Source organism: Octopus bimaculoides, chromosome 7 (genome assembly GCF_046866305.1).
Source record: "Octopus bimaculoides isolate indiv1 chromosome 7, ASM4686630v1, whole genome shotgun sequence".
Lineage (NCBI taxonomy): Eukaryota > Metazoa > Mollusca > Cephalopoda > Octopoda > Octopodidae > Octopus > Octopus bimaculoides.
The window spans coordinates 25,374,233-25,388,597 of NC_142934.1; the positions used below are offsets into that span (position 1 = coordinate 25,374,233).

Consider the following 14,365-nt stretch of genomic DNA (forward strand, 5'->3'; position numbering starts at 1 on the left):
GTTGAAACAACTTAAGCCGAGGTAGCCCTGTAGCGACGGGGGAAATACCATTAACGTCCAGCGTGTTAACAATGTTATCAGCTCGCCGCCTTAACGAGTAATCTAAAAGTGATGTTTATTTTTAAGGCAAGTGTTACTGTCCACAGTAGCGAGGCAAGGACTCTCGGTGTCCGAGAGCATTGGCAGTTTTTACGTCACAGTATTTAAGTCCCACACGCCAAGTACTTATCTACATCTCAGAGCACCTAAACTTCTAGGTTTTTCACCAGTCTCTCCTTTGGATTTTAAAACAACCCAAATTATTAAAAAGGAAAGGACACATACATGATAACGTAGTCCTAGGGAAGAAAAAAAGCGTGAGGATTATAGTTACTACATCTCTGATCGATCAGGTTTGAATTGTAGTTAAAGAACAAAATCTGTTGTGCATATTCAAATAAAAAGAAAGGAGAAAAGAAAGAATGAAGGAAAGGACGGGAAAAAAAAAAGAGACGCCATTCTTAATATGACTGATCAGGTTGGTTAAGTAGAACGTAAGTTCTCGAAGATATAGGTGAAATGATGACAACCTAAGTCATGTAACCATCTTCTCTCCGTTTAGCTCCACAATAGCTTTGTAGTTCTTTAGCAGAAAATCTCAAATCTAAAACCCTGCAAAATCCATGTTTTTCGAGTGAGAGAAAGGTCACAGATAGGTATAATGCGTCACAGAAAATTTTGCATCCTTCACACCAGACCCGGGAGCGGTTGATTCACCTTCTCGGTCACTACTTGCTATGCTCCTGACAGTACATTAAGATTGTTCCGGTGCATGCTCAGTGTTTATATGGTCCTATTTCTTCAACTTCATGAAGAAGAAGGACTTGAAACAGGAAGGAAGTGAAAACTTAAACAATCCCATTTCTGACCAGAATAAAATAGGATAAGCATTATTTTTTTACTTGCAGAAACAACCACAGCTAATACAGTGAAGAATGTCATTGTAGCTACTTGATTTAAGTGTACAAGTGTACGGGGTCAATAGGTTTGTAATATGCTTTGGTGCAGTGATAAGCACTACTATCCTGTGTGCAACTGACAAAGCGTTCAAATACCGCTAGCAGTATTACAACTTTTTCCATCATCTTCTTCACACATACATGTATGTATGTGTGTATGTATGTTTGTCTATATATATATATATATATATATATATGCACACATTTCAAACAATTATTAAGACTACAGAGACAGGTACATCATCAAATTTTTTTCTTTTAATTTTACAGTTTGTCGTATAGCATAATTATTCGGTTACAATGACCGACTCGTGTTTCTGAGAGCTAACACAGTACGCGCCAGGATAGTTTTATCCCTATACACTCACATTATATATTGTTCTAAACGAGAATCCTGTTATGTAGAAAATAAGTGTAAGACTAAAAATGTAATATATAGATGTAAAGTTACATCTGAGGGTAAGGAATTCTTTTACATCGGTGGGGCATGATTAATTTTCAAGAGGAGACTGGCAAATCATTTGAGTTCATTTAAGGACAAAAGTAAAAGGTTCCAAATGAGTCTTAGCAAATTAATATGTTCTTTTAAGGCAGTAACAAAGACTATATTATTAATTGGGAATTAATTTGTACTGCAAAACCATACAGACCTGGAACCAATACATGTGACTTATGTTCAGAAGAATCTTACCTGATTTTTACATCCAAGGGTAATGTAATAAGTTCTAGACAGGAACAAGCACTGAGGCACTTGCACGGGAAGAGACCCACATTTGCCAAGTATAAATGAATAGTTATCATTTAAACAATAGAGGGTTTTGAAACAATGGACTTAAAATGATTATCCAATAAAAACCTGAAATGCAGATTGTTTGCGTCTAACTTAACGGACAACTCTACATTATACAACGCGGGGTAGATAAAAGAAAATCTTCAAACGGCCAAATCAGAGGATATCAAATAAAGATCCTGAAGAAACTACACCTGTTTTATAGTAGGGTTGGTCTATGTAAGGCGGTATATAAGTTAAAGAATTAAATGTAATGCTACGCAACTTCGTAGTAATCCTTGTTATTAATATTGTTAATATATATGTATAAAGAATCTTGCAAACCAAATCCCAAAACGAAATGTATATATATATATAGTCCTCACGTTGTTGTTTTTGTTGTTGTTTTTTCTCTTTTTCCATTTTTTGAACTTATATATATATTGATTTCTCCGTATTCTTTCTGTTGAAGAGCGTAGCTCGAAACGTTAAAGACTTTCTGTATTCCCGAGCGTTAAGCTAATACATCCTTTTGTTGTTTACACCACCTGTCCTCGTCTGTTGTTGTTTTGTTCCGTAAATTCTACCATATATATATATATATATATATATATATATATTGTCTAATATACACAGGATTTAAATTCACACATGCTTTTTAATGCTTAGTTTCATACTGTGAAAACACAATTATCTTATAAGCTTGTATAGAGTGCTGTGTGTTTCCAAGTAATTTTTCAGACCCAAATATCCAACATTAAAAGACAAAAATAAAACCAAAACCAAAAAAAAAAAAAAACTGAAAAATGAATAAGGAAGAGAGGAAGATAAAAGAAAAGGAGGGAACCAACAAGTATCTCGAATTTAAATCCTGTTTGGTTTCAAAGTTTCGCACAAGGCCAGCAATTCCGGAGAGGGGATAAGTCGATTACATCGACTCTAGTATTCAACTGGTACTTATTTTATCGACCCCTAAAGGATGAAAGGTAAAGTCGACCTCGGCAACATTTGAATTCAGAACGGAGAGACGGACGAAAAGTGCTAAGCATTTTGTCCGGTGTGCTAAGGTTTCTACTAAATCCTGTATATATTAAATGATGTCTCTCACTAGATGGAGTACTTTTTTTATATCCATCAAAAACTGAGCAATAAATTATACTTATATGCGTGTGCATACACTCGAGCATGCAAATATATTTTTCTTCGTTCTAAATATCTGTTTAGATATCAATTCCCGATGAACTTTGCGATAATTATTACATAAATATCACCATGGAAACATCTATCCTACTTTTAAATATGTGTACGCGCGTGTGTGAGTGTGAGTGTGTGTGTGCGTGTGTGCGTGTGTTAGTGTGTGTGCGCGTGCATGTGTGTGTGCGTGTGTGATGTTTGGGGCTTCGTACGCGTGGAAGAACTCAATAAATGTAGTGGAACCAGTTTATGACTAACTCTGTCCTTATGCAACTTCCGAACACGTGCAGTCATTTAGATAACACATTTCTTCTTTCTGGGTCACCCTGAAAGACCACTCATTGAAGGAAACGCTAAGTAACAACTTCATGAATCATCAGCTGATTACAAGCATCAGGCGTATCTGTGCGGCTAAGAAGTTTACGTCCCAGTCATATGGTCTTGGATTCAGTCCCTCCGTGTGATGCTTCGAGTAAGTGTCTTCTACTATTGCACTGTAACCACAGGTCGATCAAAGTGAGTGAATTTGGTTGACAGAAACTGAAAGAAGCACCTCTTATGTATACGTATGTATATATATATATATATGTGTATGTGTGTATCTTTATGATTATCCTCCAACAACGTTTGACAAACCACCGGTAGTGGTTTGTTCGTGTCTCCATAAATTGGCGGTTCATTTCAGTAAAAGAAACCGGTATCATAAGTACCAGACTTAAAAACATGAAGTACTGGATCTATTTGTTCGACTAAACCTTTCAAGGCGGTGCCTCAGCAAGGCCTCAAACCAATAACTGAAAGAAATAAAGGATCATAGATACAAACACACAGACACAGAACACATACACACACACACACACACAAACACACACACACACACACACACACACACACACACACACACACACACACACACACATACCACGAGCTTCTTTTAGATTCCGTCAACCAAATTCACTCACTTTGGTCGACCAGTGGTTATATATATATATATGTATATATAGATATGTGTGTGTATATATATGTATATATAGATATGTGTATATATATATATATATATATATATATATATATATATATATATATATATATATAGAGAGAGAGAGAGAGAGAGAGAGAGAGAGAGAGAGAGAGAGAGAGAGAGAGAGCGACATACCCACACACACACACACACGTTGAAAGGTGGATGAAGATTCATGGAACCTAAGGTTTGGTATAATGCTCAGCAGGTCTGCTTCGAAAGCTTCGAGTTCTTTATCTTGAATGGGAATCTTCTAGACCTGATGTTAAAGTGGTCTTTGTCCGAGTGTGGTGCAGCTTGGTCGAAGAAAAAATTTTCCACCTCATGCGTCTTATAATATCGATATATATGTATTCACATGCTGGACCGCAATTTTTCATTCTCTCCCTGTTTATTTTCTCTCATATTCCTTTCTGTTGAAGAGCGTAGGCTCGAAACGTAAAAGACTCTTTTTCATTTTCACGAGCGTCAAACTAATACACTTCCTCGTTATTCATATACCTGTCTTTGTCTACTATTTTTCTATAAATTTCAACACACACACACACACACACACACACACACACACACACACACATTCATCATTATATATACATACATATGACAGATCGTAAGGTCGTGGGTACCAGTGCTAGACCGGGCGGCTCGTTACGTCTTTGAAAATATGTACCACCAGCAACTGATGCTAGTTGTGACTTTGGGGGCTAGCCTTGCAACTCGCTATGCCTCGTTCAAGAGGCAATCTTATATTGTCAGTCGCTTACACGCCATGGAAACTGGGTATGCTCCAGCCAAAAAGAACGCGAGGACTTAATTAACTAATAACTAATTAACTAATTAACTAATATACACATTTATATGATGCACAGAATTATTGCTGGAATTTGGCAAAAGTCATTAAGCAATCGCTGTTAATTAATCGTCTTAAGACGGCGAGGTGGCAGAATCAGGCTCTTTGTGTTATGACTTCAAATGCCGCCGAGGTCGACTTTACTTTTTATTCTTACAAGGTCGATAAAATAAGTATCACTTAAGTACTGGTATCGATGTGATCAATTTGCACCGCATCTTAAAATGCTGGCCTTGTTCCAAAATTAAAAAGGATTAATCATCTTAATTTTGTTCAATCATATTTCAAATTTAAAGCGGTGATCTGGCAGAATTGTTTGTACGTTGGGCAAAATGCTTATTGGCATTTCGTCCATCTTCACTTTCTGAGTTCAAATTCCGCCCTAAAACTTTCGGGGTCGATAAAATAAGTACCAGTTGAATACTGGTGTCGCAGTAATCAACTTAACCCCTCCCCCAAACTTGCTGGCCTGTTGCCAAAATCTGAAACCAATAACACTTCAAATAATTCAAGAATGCTTAAAATTTATATTGTATTTTGAAACTTTTGCAAAAATATTTACGAATATCGGGTGAAAGTATCAAAAACTCCTGTATCTACCTGTAGTGAGGTGTTGTGATGGTCGGAGATGTAAGATATTTGACCTCACTCTTTACAGCAACCAAGCTGATTGGACCGCATATGCTTCCTACAAATACAAACAAGATGTCGCTCATTTGACCATTCTACAAATAAACCGAGGAAAACAAAAATGAAATAAAACTCGGTCCCTTCCCGCTTTGTTCCCAAAATTGAAATTCTGAAAAAATCTAATCAAAGATATTAAAAGTAAAATCTCAAAAAACATTTAGTCGAATAAAAGTACAGTACCGTGCAAAAGTTTTCGGCCACTTTAAACTATTGTGAATTTCTATAACTGCCAACTTATAAGTCGATGTTTCGCATCGCGTTTTTTACAGATGAAGTACTGGCTCTGTCGGAGTCATTTCTATACCTAATCATTATATTTTGTAGTAGGGATTCTGAATGAGAGAGGAAGATGCGAGACGACCACCAAAAATGGCCGTGCAAAAGTTTTCGGCCGCCTCACATAAACCAATCAAGATACAGTGTTTTAAAACAGAAAAATGTCTACAATGAAAATTTATTACATAATGTTCATTTCAAGAAGTTACTGTACATCGTTAATATTTCGTTAATATTTACGTCAATTTTAATCAACTTTCTTGAACCAACACTTTTTATGTATTCTTAGAGCATCAGACTCTTACCCCCAAACTTCACTGTTTTCATCATGTAACATGGTTTCGTTTTTTAATAAGTGAGAATTTGTCAGAAGGCCTCCAGGAAAGCGAAACGGCCCACGATACACGACGAAAATAGTGAAGTTTGGAGGTAAGAGTCTGATGCATTGGGAATACATGAAAAGTGATGGTTCAAGAAAATTTGTTAAAATTGATGGTAACTTGAATAGTGCCAAATACATCCAGTTGCTGAAGGGCAATTTGATACCAGACTTGGATGAAGGGGAAATTTTTCAGTATGACAGCTGCATGCCACAGATCGCGTACAATACAACAGAGACTGGCTGATGAAGGTGTTATCGTATTGAAAGATTGGCCAGCTCAGAGCCCTGACTTAAATATCATCGAGCAAATGTGGACAGAACTAAAGGGAAGAGTTTGTCAGAAGAATCCACGCAATCTTGAAGAGTTGTGGGAGTTCAGCCAGAGAGAATGGCAAGGCATAGCTGTGAAAATGGTGAAGGATTTGTACGTATCTCTTCCCAGGTGCATTGAAGCAATTATTCAAGCAAAGGGAAGCCACACGAAATATTAACGATGTACAGTAACTTCTTGAAATGAACAGGCGCGCGCACGTGCACACACACACACACACACACACACACACACACACACACACACACACACACACACACACACACACACACACACACTCTCTGATAAATGCCTGTCGTGTTACCGGAAGGATTCAGTTGTTCGATCAACTGATTAACTTGCTCCTGAATTAACGCTGCTGAGTTGCTTAGTAGTCTAGGGATACGTGTACCCTGAGATTCATTCTCATGCAAAATCAGTTTGACACTGTATATGATTGGGTTCTAACTTTTGAATTACAGTTACGATATAAACGACAGGCTTCAATACAGTTTCCGTTTAATCAATTTCACTCAGAAGGTATGGTTGCCCACGTCACGAGATTGCACACAGAACTCGTAGTTGCTCTTACCCATCCAACTATACACCTCCCCCACACAAATATATATATATATATATCCATAAATGGGTACATACATACATGTGTGCGTATATATATATATATGCATGTATGTGTATATATATATATATATATATATATATATATATATATATGTATGTATGTGTGTATGTGTGTGTGTGTGTGTGTGTGTGTGTGTGTGTGTGTGTGTGTAACATATGGTATAATTATAAACAGGGCAAACTTTAGCCATTTCTCTGCAGACTGAAAAAAAAAATGATTAACAACCTTAATCGATTGTTCGAATCTTATTGGGTTCTCATCAGAGGAGTCTACATTATCCTGACAGTCTCGAAAGAAACAAGCACCCAAACTGTTTATATATTCAACAAATGCAGCAGTTACTCTATGAAGGTGTCCCTAATTTGCATACCGAAAGTGTTTAACACTCTATATATGCCAGCGGCCTGTCAACGGGGATCTTAGCCCACACAGTATGAAGGTATTACATTATATATATGTAACACATATATGATAATAATTATATATATGGTTACTATGATATATGATTACTATGATAATGATTACTATGATATTTAGTGCTGAACATATTTTTAATAGATATGGACTTTTCTAATCATTTCTTTTATTTACTTTAATTTGTATTGAAAATTCTCCTTGAGAACTAAATATTGAATAAGATTATTCCAGTCGCGAACATCTTGACATATTTTTAGGTATAGCGTATTCCAGAGTGCTATAGGCAATGTCTTCTAACATCATTTGTAAAACGGCGAAGTATGATTTACTGTTATATATAACAAGTTCGTTGATCATTTCACTGTTATAGTGTTAACCTATGAAAGTTAATAAATAATGAGGAATCCGATGGTCTAACTTCACCATGGATTTTAATTAGTATGCGTACGCTTGAGTAAGGTTTATTTTCGTGTGGAAGACTGACAGTTGTCTGTACATGCAAGTCTCTTCTCTCCACTGCTACCGGTGTAGACTAAAAGAAACCTTGTCACTTTAAGGCTAATACAACCACGGCACTAGTAACTTCACAGAGTGCAAAGATCTGGAACAGACATCGCAAGGTATCCACTTGTCTCTCTGTCAGTTCCGCCAATCCACTGCCTTAGGTTAGTATTTTTTCACCGACCCAAAAATGGTGCAAAGTTTAAACTCAAAGTTCAGAGAATGGAAAAATGTACAGCGAGTTGTTAAATATAGGGCTCTAACAGCTCTGCAAATTTGCCATCTTTGTGACAAAACAGCATATAATTTCTAGCAATTAGCTCCTGAAACCTGATGGTCAAACATATTTCTATGGGTAATATTGGTGCAAGGCAATATATTCACTGTATAGTTGTTTGAATCGACGTATATTTTATGATAAGTACTTATTTAGAGACTCGGAGGGGCGATAAGCGAGATGAACGCCAGCAACGATTGAAATTGGAACTTAGAATTTACGCAGTTTCATACCATCAGGTACCGATGTATCTTGCATGATACCGTTTTTGTTATACAACACCATTCGACAAACAATAATTTGGAGATAGAAAACTTACGTGGGTCAACTGATCTGAGTCTGAATTTAAACCCTCTGTATTCATAGGAAACATCTGTATGGAATTCAATCCGAATTACAGATTGACTGCTTAGGATGTTTGGCTTCTCTCTTCCACACCAACGTTTTATTAAAGAAGAATTCGATTGATTACCTGAAAAGAAGGAAAACCAGAAAAAAGCAGCATGTAATTCATTTACGTGTGTATGTGTGTGTGTGTGTGTGTGTGTGTGTGTGTGTATACGAACTAATTTCTTTTCGTCCATTTAAGCTAAATTTCTATTTGACTAAAAAACTGATCTGCCGCCAACATAACGTCAAATGAAATTGCCATTTCTGCAAATAATTATATTTACACAATGGGAGTTTCACTATAATTTAATTGGTCTTGGGAAATTTCCTGTTGTAACATATTTGACTGCACAAAGTACGAATGTACATTTAATTCAACACTGTATTCAAGACCAATACAATTATTTCTGAACCACTTAGAATGAACAAACATTGTCAGCTCTATATTATTGCAAGTGACGAAAAATTTGCTTGGCCTGAAGACATTAACTCATACTGGGCGCTCTTTAAATACTAGAAATTATCCGTACAGTATTTTTTCTATTAGATTGTTGTTTGAGTTTTATGAGGCCCTTCCTTTTACCAAATCTGTTTTTTCTTGAATTACTCCTAAATTATAGTCGTAAGTGAACTTCAAAAATTTTTTATATGCTTTTTACTGAACCAGTAGCGCTGCACATTTTAAAGCTTATTTAACTTTATAGTTATGCTCACTTTCATCAGAATCTCTTGGAGTGGCCCAATGGTGCGAGCACGACTGATTCTTTAAAAACACATAAAACATATTTTATAAGATTGCAGAACAGCTTATGTCACAAACATTTTTTTTTTAAAGCTTACCATCATAAATGGCCAGAGAATCATAAACACATTCAACAGATTCTTCAATTTCCGAGTCGTCTACTTGTAACTCCACAAAATGAATAGGATTTTGAGCTTCGATTATCCACGTGCAAGTTACGTTCCTGGAAAAAATATTTTCTAAAATCTTTAAAAAATATATTGCCTGAGTTTTGATGTTCTAAAAGATATGCTTAAAATATATGATTCAATTGTAGGTTAGTAAAACAAGTTTAGACGTTATGATGAAAGTTATTGTCTTGATTCGAAGAATGTACGATATCTGCAAAATTGCAAGAGTCTTTGAAAAATATCTAGTTCACAATTAATCTTATAAGCATAATGAAAGCAAAAATGATAAAAGCAGAGTAGCTTACCCCTCATAGACCATTGGATAATAAGGGGAAGTAAGAGTGTGCCATATGTTCTTCAGAACTGTTATATAAATCGGTTTCTCGCAGACAGTATCAGCTGACGAAAATGAAGAAACATAAACTTTAATTCTTGACTACGATATTAATCAAACGCTTATATCCAGTATTTATAGCAAACGTATTTCTAAAACTGGTGCAGAAGCAAAATAATCAAAGATAATCAAAGCAATATAATCAAAGAGCTAAGCAAAAGGGAAAATATTACGTAGTTTGAAGAATTTTAGAATTCTTGAAAATAAATGCAAACAAACAAAAGCAACAAAAAAACAAAAAAGTAACTTGAAAGGTGAATTTACTCTGATGACAGTTCTGTGTAAACTCTTGGAATTTAGGGGTCGAGGGCGCTAGCACAGCCATATCTTAGTATAACTGATCTATATTAAACAGACCAAAAGTTTAATATCGTGTTCAGGTGAACTATATCGTTCTGGTAATGGAATGAAGGAGAAGTTTGTGATTTAAATTAAGCTTTTGTTGTGAGGGGAAAATATAATAATAGAATAGCTATACTAGATTGTTACCCTACTTTGGAAAGTGAAGTCCCTTTCAGAGGCGGGGAATTATTACAGCATTGGCATGAAAAACAAACAGGTGATTGTTATAATAAAAAATGTTATATAACTAAGAATATTAATTAGAATTATACAAGTGGTGAAGAGAAACTAACACGAGCTTAATGAGTAATTCGGGACATTAAACACAAGGGAGAGAACTCCGTAATTTTAATTAAAATGGATTAAAAATTGAATGGGGCCATGCAGCAGTGACTGTCTGAACTTTGATGACAATTCATATTACCAAATTTTACAGTGACGTTTCTAAATATTCTAGACAATGTTTGGTGTTATTAGCATTTTCTAGAGTAAACTTTGTGAGGGAGAGGACATTGTCTAAAACATTAGTGGTATGATGACGTTGTTCTCAAAATATAATTTCCTACTGAAAGTTGCAAACTGATAATAATAATGCTTAGCGAAATACCGCTAAGCATTACGTCCAGCGTGCTAACGATTCTACCACCTCGCCGCCTTAGTAATGATAATAAAGCGCGAAGGATGAGGGGGACAATATAGAGACAGACATGAAGTGTGAGGGTTTACATATAATAATGAAATGATTAAAAAAGTAAGTATGCACGGTATACACTGAAAAAGAAGGGACACATGCATGTCATACAAAGGTTAAAAAAGAAAATTAGCGGAGGGATGATAGAGATGTGGCCCTCCTGACACAGGAATGCCTCTAGGGATAATCGAGGAATCCCACTATCCGGGATTTCCCTGAAACCCTAAGAGCAAGCGCCCTTTTCAATTCCTTCTCTCCAACTCACAGGTCTGCACTTAGAGAGGTACCATCCATTCTTACCATTTTTGCAACATTCACCCACCTTTCAATAAACTCACTCGAGGGCAGCACTTTCCACTCCACTCTCAGTTTCCTTTTCAAATGAAACTTGAAGAATTCAATGAGAGCTCTACCAAAGACTAATGTATCTGTTCTCATGCTTTTCAGCCTTGTCCATCAAACAACCTTTTTCGCCACAGCCACCAGGCAAAGTAAGACTGCCTTGCCTGCCCTATAGAAGGAAGGAAGCGGTGCGATCATCATTACAGACTCAACCGACAGACGGATCCGTCCCACACGTGACAACAACTGTTCAACATAACCCCACAAGTCAGTAATTCTCGGAGACTGAACGATGCCGTACAGAACGGTTTCGTCACTCTGCGCGATCCTCGGACAAGTCAGTCTGACAGCACATCGGTGCCTGTAGAATTTATCTCGAACCGGTGGCGCCCCCTCCCCCGGTAGCACTGTAGGTCAAGGACATCTGGAAATTATCCATGATAGTTCTTGACCGCAAAGTCCTCCGGAACAAATTAGCCAGTTCGTTCTCGTCGGCACCCAGAGACTTCCTGAGAACGTCGTTGTACTTCTCCTCCACTAATCCTCTACACATTTCTAAAGCAGAACATCCACCGATCCCATTCCTCGACTGGTAGAGGGCAGCGAGCGCCTGACGACATTCTAGGTGCCAGGCACCCAGGACTGCAGATCCGTGAAGGAGATGAGCCCCGCAAACGAAGTCCCCACATGCCCACCGTCCAGAAATCGTTGCAGCTGGCGTAACCTAAGAGCGTGTTTGCGCATTAGGAGTCACGACATACCTAATCTGCCACTCACATGGTACTGGCATCAGGTTGACCGCCTGACCATTGGAACACATCCCTTCCACAAGAATTTAAATAAGAGAAGATTGGTCAAGCGGTTACCGGGACAAGGCACGACGGCGAGGCGATAAATAATAATGGATGCGATGACCTTTCAGGGACAGCTTTCTTTCAGCCCATTTCTGGGTAAGACTGGCCACCCTGTTCGCCACGTTGTCCCTGTTCTTATCAACCTGGAGGTCGGGACCAAATCAGACCCCCAGCACTATAACTGCTCCCTCGGCCCAGTGTCCGACGACGACGCCCGATGGCATCGTCGTGCTTCTCCACGAACCCAACGGCAAACCAACAGATTTGTCAGCGTTGATTTTAGCCCCTGCACCCGACTCATATTCCTTTAGGATGGTGCCGACCGTCTCCATTTCGGAGGCGTCCGATACCATAACGGTGACGTCGTCCGTGTATACCCACACAGTCCTTCCTCGTCCTAGTTCGAAAGGGATACCTCTTAGCTGTTCCAGCTCCCGCAACAGTGGCTCGAGTGCCAATAGGTATAGAAGAAGCGAAAGCGGGAAGCTCTGGTGGACAAGCGTGCGATGCCAAACGGCTCCGATAGGTGGCCGTTTACTTTGATCACTGAACAGGTGCGGCTATGCATTGCAGCGATCCAGCCTCTGAAAACGGGTCTGAAACCGTCTGCTTTCAGGACGGTTTCCAAGTAGTGATGGTGGACCCTATCGAATGCTTTTGATTTATCCAAATTGATCAGAGAACCCCTGAAGTCACCTGTGGTCCCAGCCCTCTCTATGATGTAATGCATAAGGTGGAGGTTGTCGTGAATAAACCTGCTCGGCATTGCGCACGTTTGTGCTTCTCCGACCAGGATGCTGACGACAAGCACAAGCCTTTTCCCTAACACCTTGGCCCAAACATTAAACTCAGTGTTAAGCAGAGTTATGGGCCGAAAATTCTCTAGTACGTCCCCATTGTCGGCGTCCTTCCTCAGCAGTGTCACCACACCTCTATTGCCAGTTGCGGTAGACGTCTGCCAAGAGGTCACCTAACAAATCTGGCATAAATACGTAGAATTCGTAGGGCAGACCATCCAAACCGAGCGATCTGCGACTTGTGCAATCGCTCATCACCTCCCAAATTTCAGCGGCTGCTATCGGCCTTTCACGTAACCTCGCGTCAGCTGCCGAGAACCTCACCCTCTCCAAACAGCTGCGTGAAGTGCTGCTGAAATGCCCCACACGTCTGCTCGGAGTTGCATTGCACGCACCCAACCCGATCCGTCAAAGATCTGATCGTGATTTTGTTTCCACGTCGCGTCTCCACCGTTCGGACCTATCGGACAGTTTCTTCCTGTTTGAGCACACGGGCCTTTGCTCTAACACCGCGACCTTGGTGTTTCGCTTCGAAGAAATGGTCAAAGGTCATTCTCGCCATCGGTCGCAATGCCCTTTTCAAACACTTCCTCTAATTTGCTAACTAGTTCATCTTCTATTCTATTCCTTTCTATTGCTAACTCTTTACGAAACGCTATCGATGATAATAATAATAATGATAATAATAATTTCATTTATTTGCCACAAGGGCGAAGGATGAAGGAGACAATACAGAGACAGACAAGGCCTCTCTAGGAGCCCAACCACAAACCAACCGTTGTGTGGGCATTGATTTTATCCCCTGCAACCAACTCATATTCCTTTAGGATCGTGCCGACCGTCTCCACTTCAGAGGCGTTCGACACCAATCATATTAATAATTGTTTCAAATTTTGTCACAAGGGCAACAATTTTGGGGGAGGAGAGGAATCGATTACATCGACCCCAGTGTTCAACTGATACTTAATTTATCGACCCCGAAAGGATGAAAGGCAAAATCGACTCCAGCGGAACTTGAACTCAGAACGTAGCGACGGGAGAAATACCGCTAAGCATTACGTCCAGCGTGCTAACGACTCTACAAGCACACCGCCTTAATAATAATAATAATAATAATAATAATAATAATAATAATAATAATAATAATAATAATATCGCAGAGATTGAGTAAACACCTGGAAAATAACAACCTGTTTCCAGAAGAGCAGAAGGGATGCTGCAAGGGCTCATACGGCTGTAAAGATCAATTATTGATCAATAAAGCCATAACTGAAGACAGCCGCAGAAAGAAGAAAGGCCTCAGTATGGCCTGGGT

At 38.6% G+C, this 14,365-nt stretch overlaps 1 protein-coding gene across 4 annotated transcripts in view; it reads right to left on the reverse strand.

The window, feature by feature from the left end:
- Positions 1-14,365, reverse strand: part of LOC106882802 (cubilin) — a 110,103-nt gene that overhangs the window by 41,147 nt on the left and 54,591 nt on the right. For all 4 annotated transcript variants that reach the window (XM_089355030.1, XM_089355031.1, XM_089355032.1 and 1 more), the window contains 4 exons: positions 9,936-10,029; positions 9,559-9,683; positions 8,648-8,800; positions 5,433-5,520 (listed from right to left, as the gene is read on the reverse strand). In XM_089355030.1, coding sequence (XP_089211156.1) covers positions 5,433-5,520; positions 8,648-8,800; positions 9,559-9,683; positions 9,936-10,029 — 460 coding nt within the window. The remainder of the gene's footprint in view (positions 1-5,432; positions 5,521-8,647; positions 8,801-9,558; positions 9,684-9,935; positions 10,030-14,365) is intronic.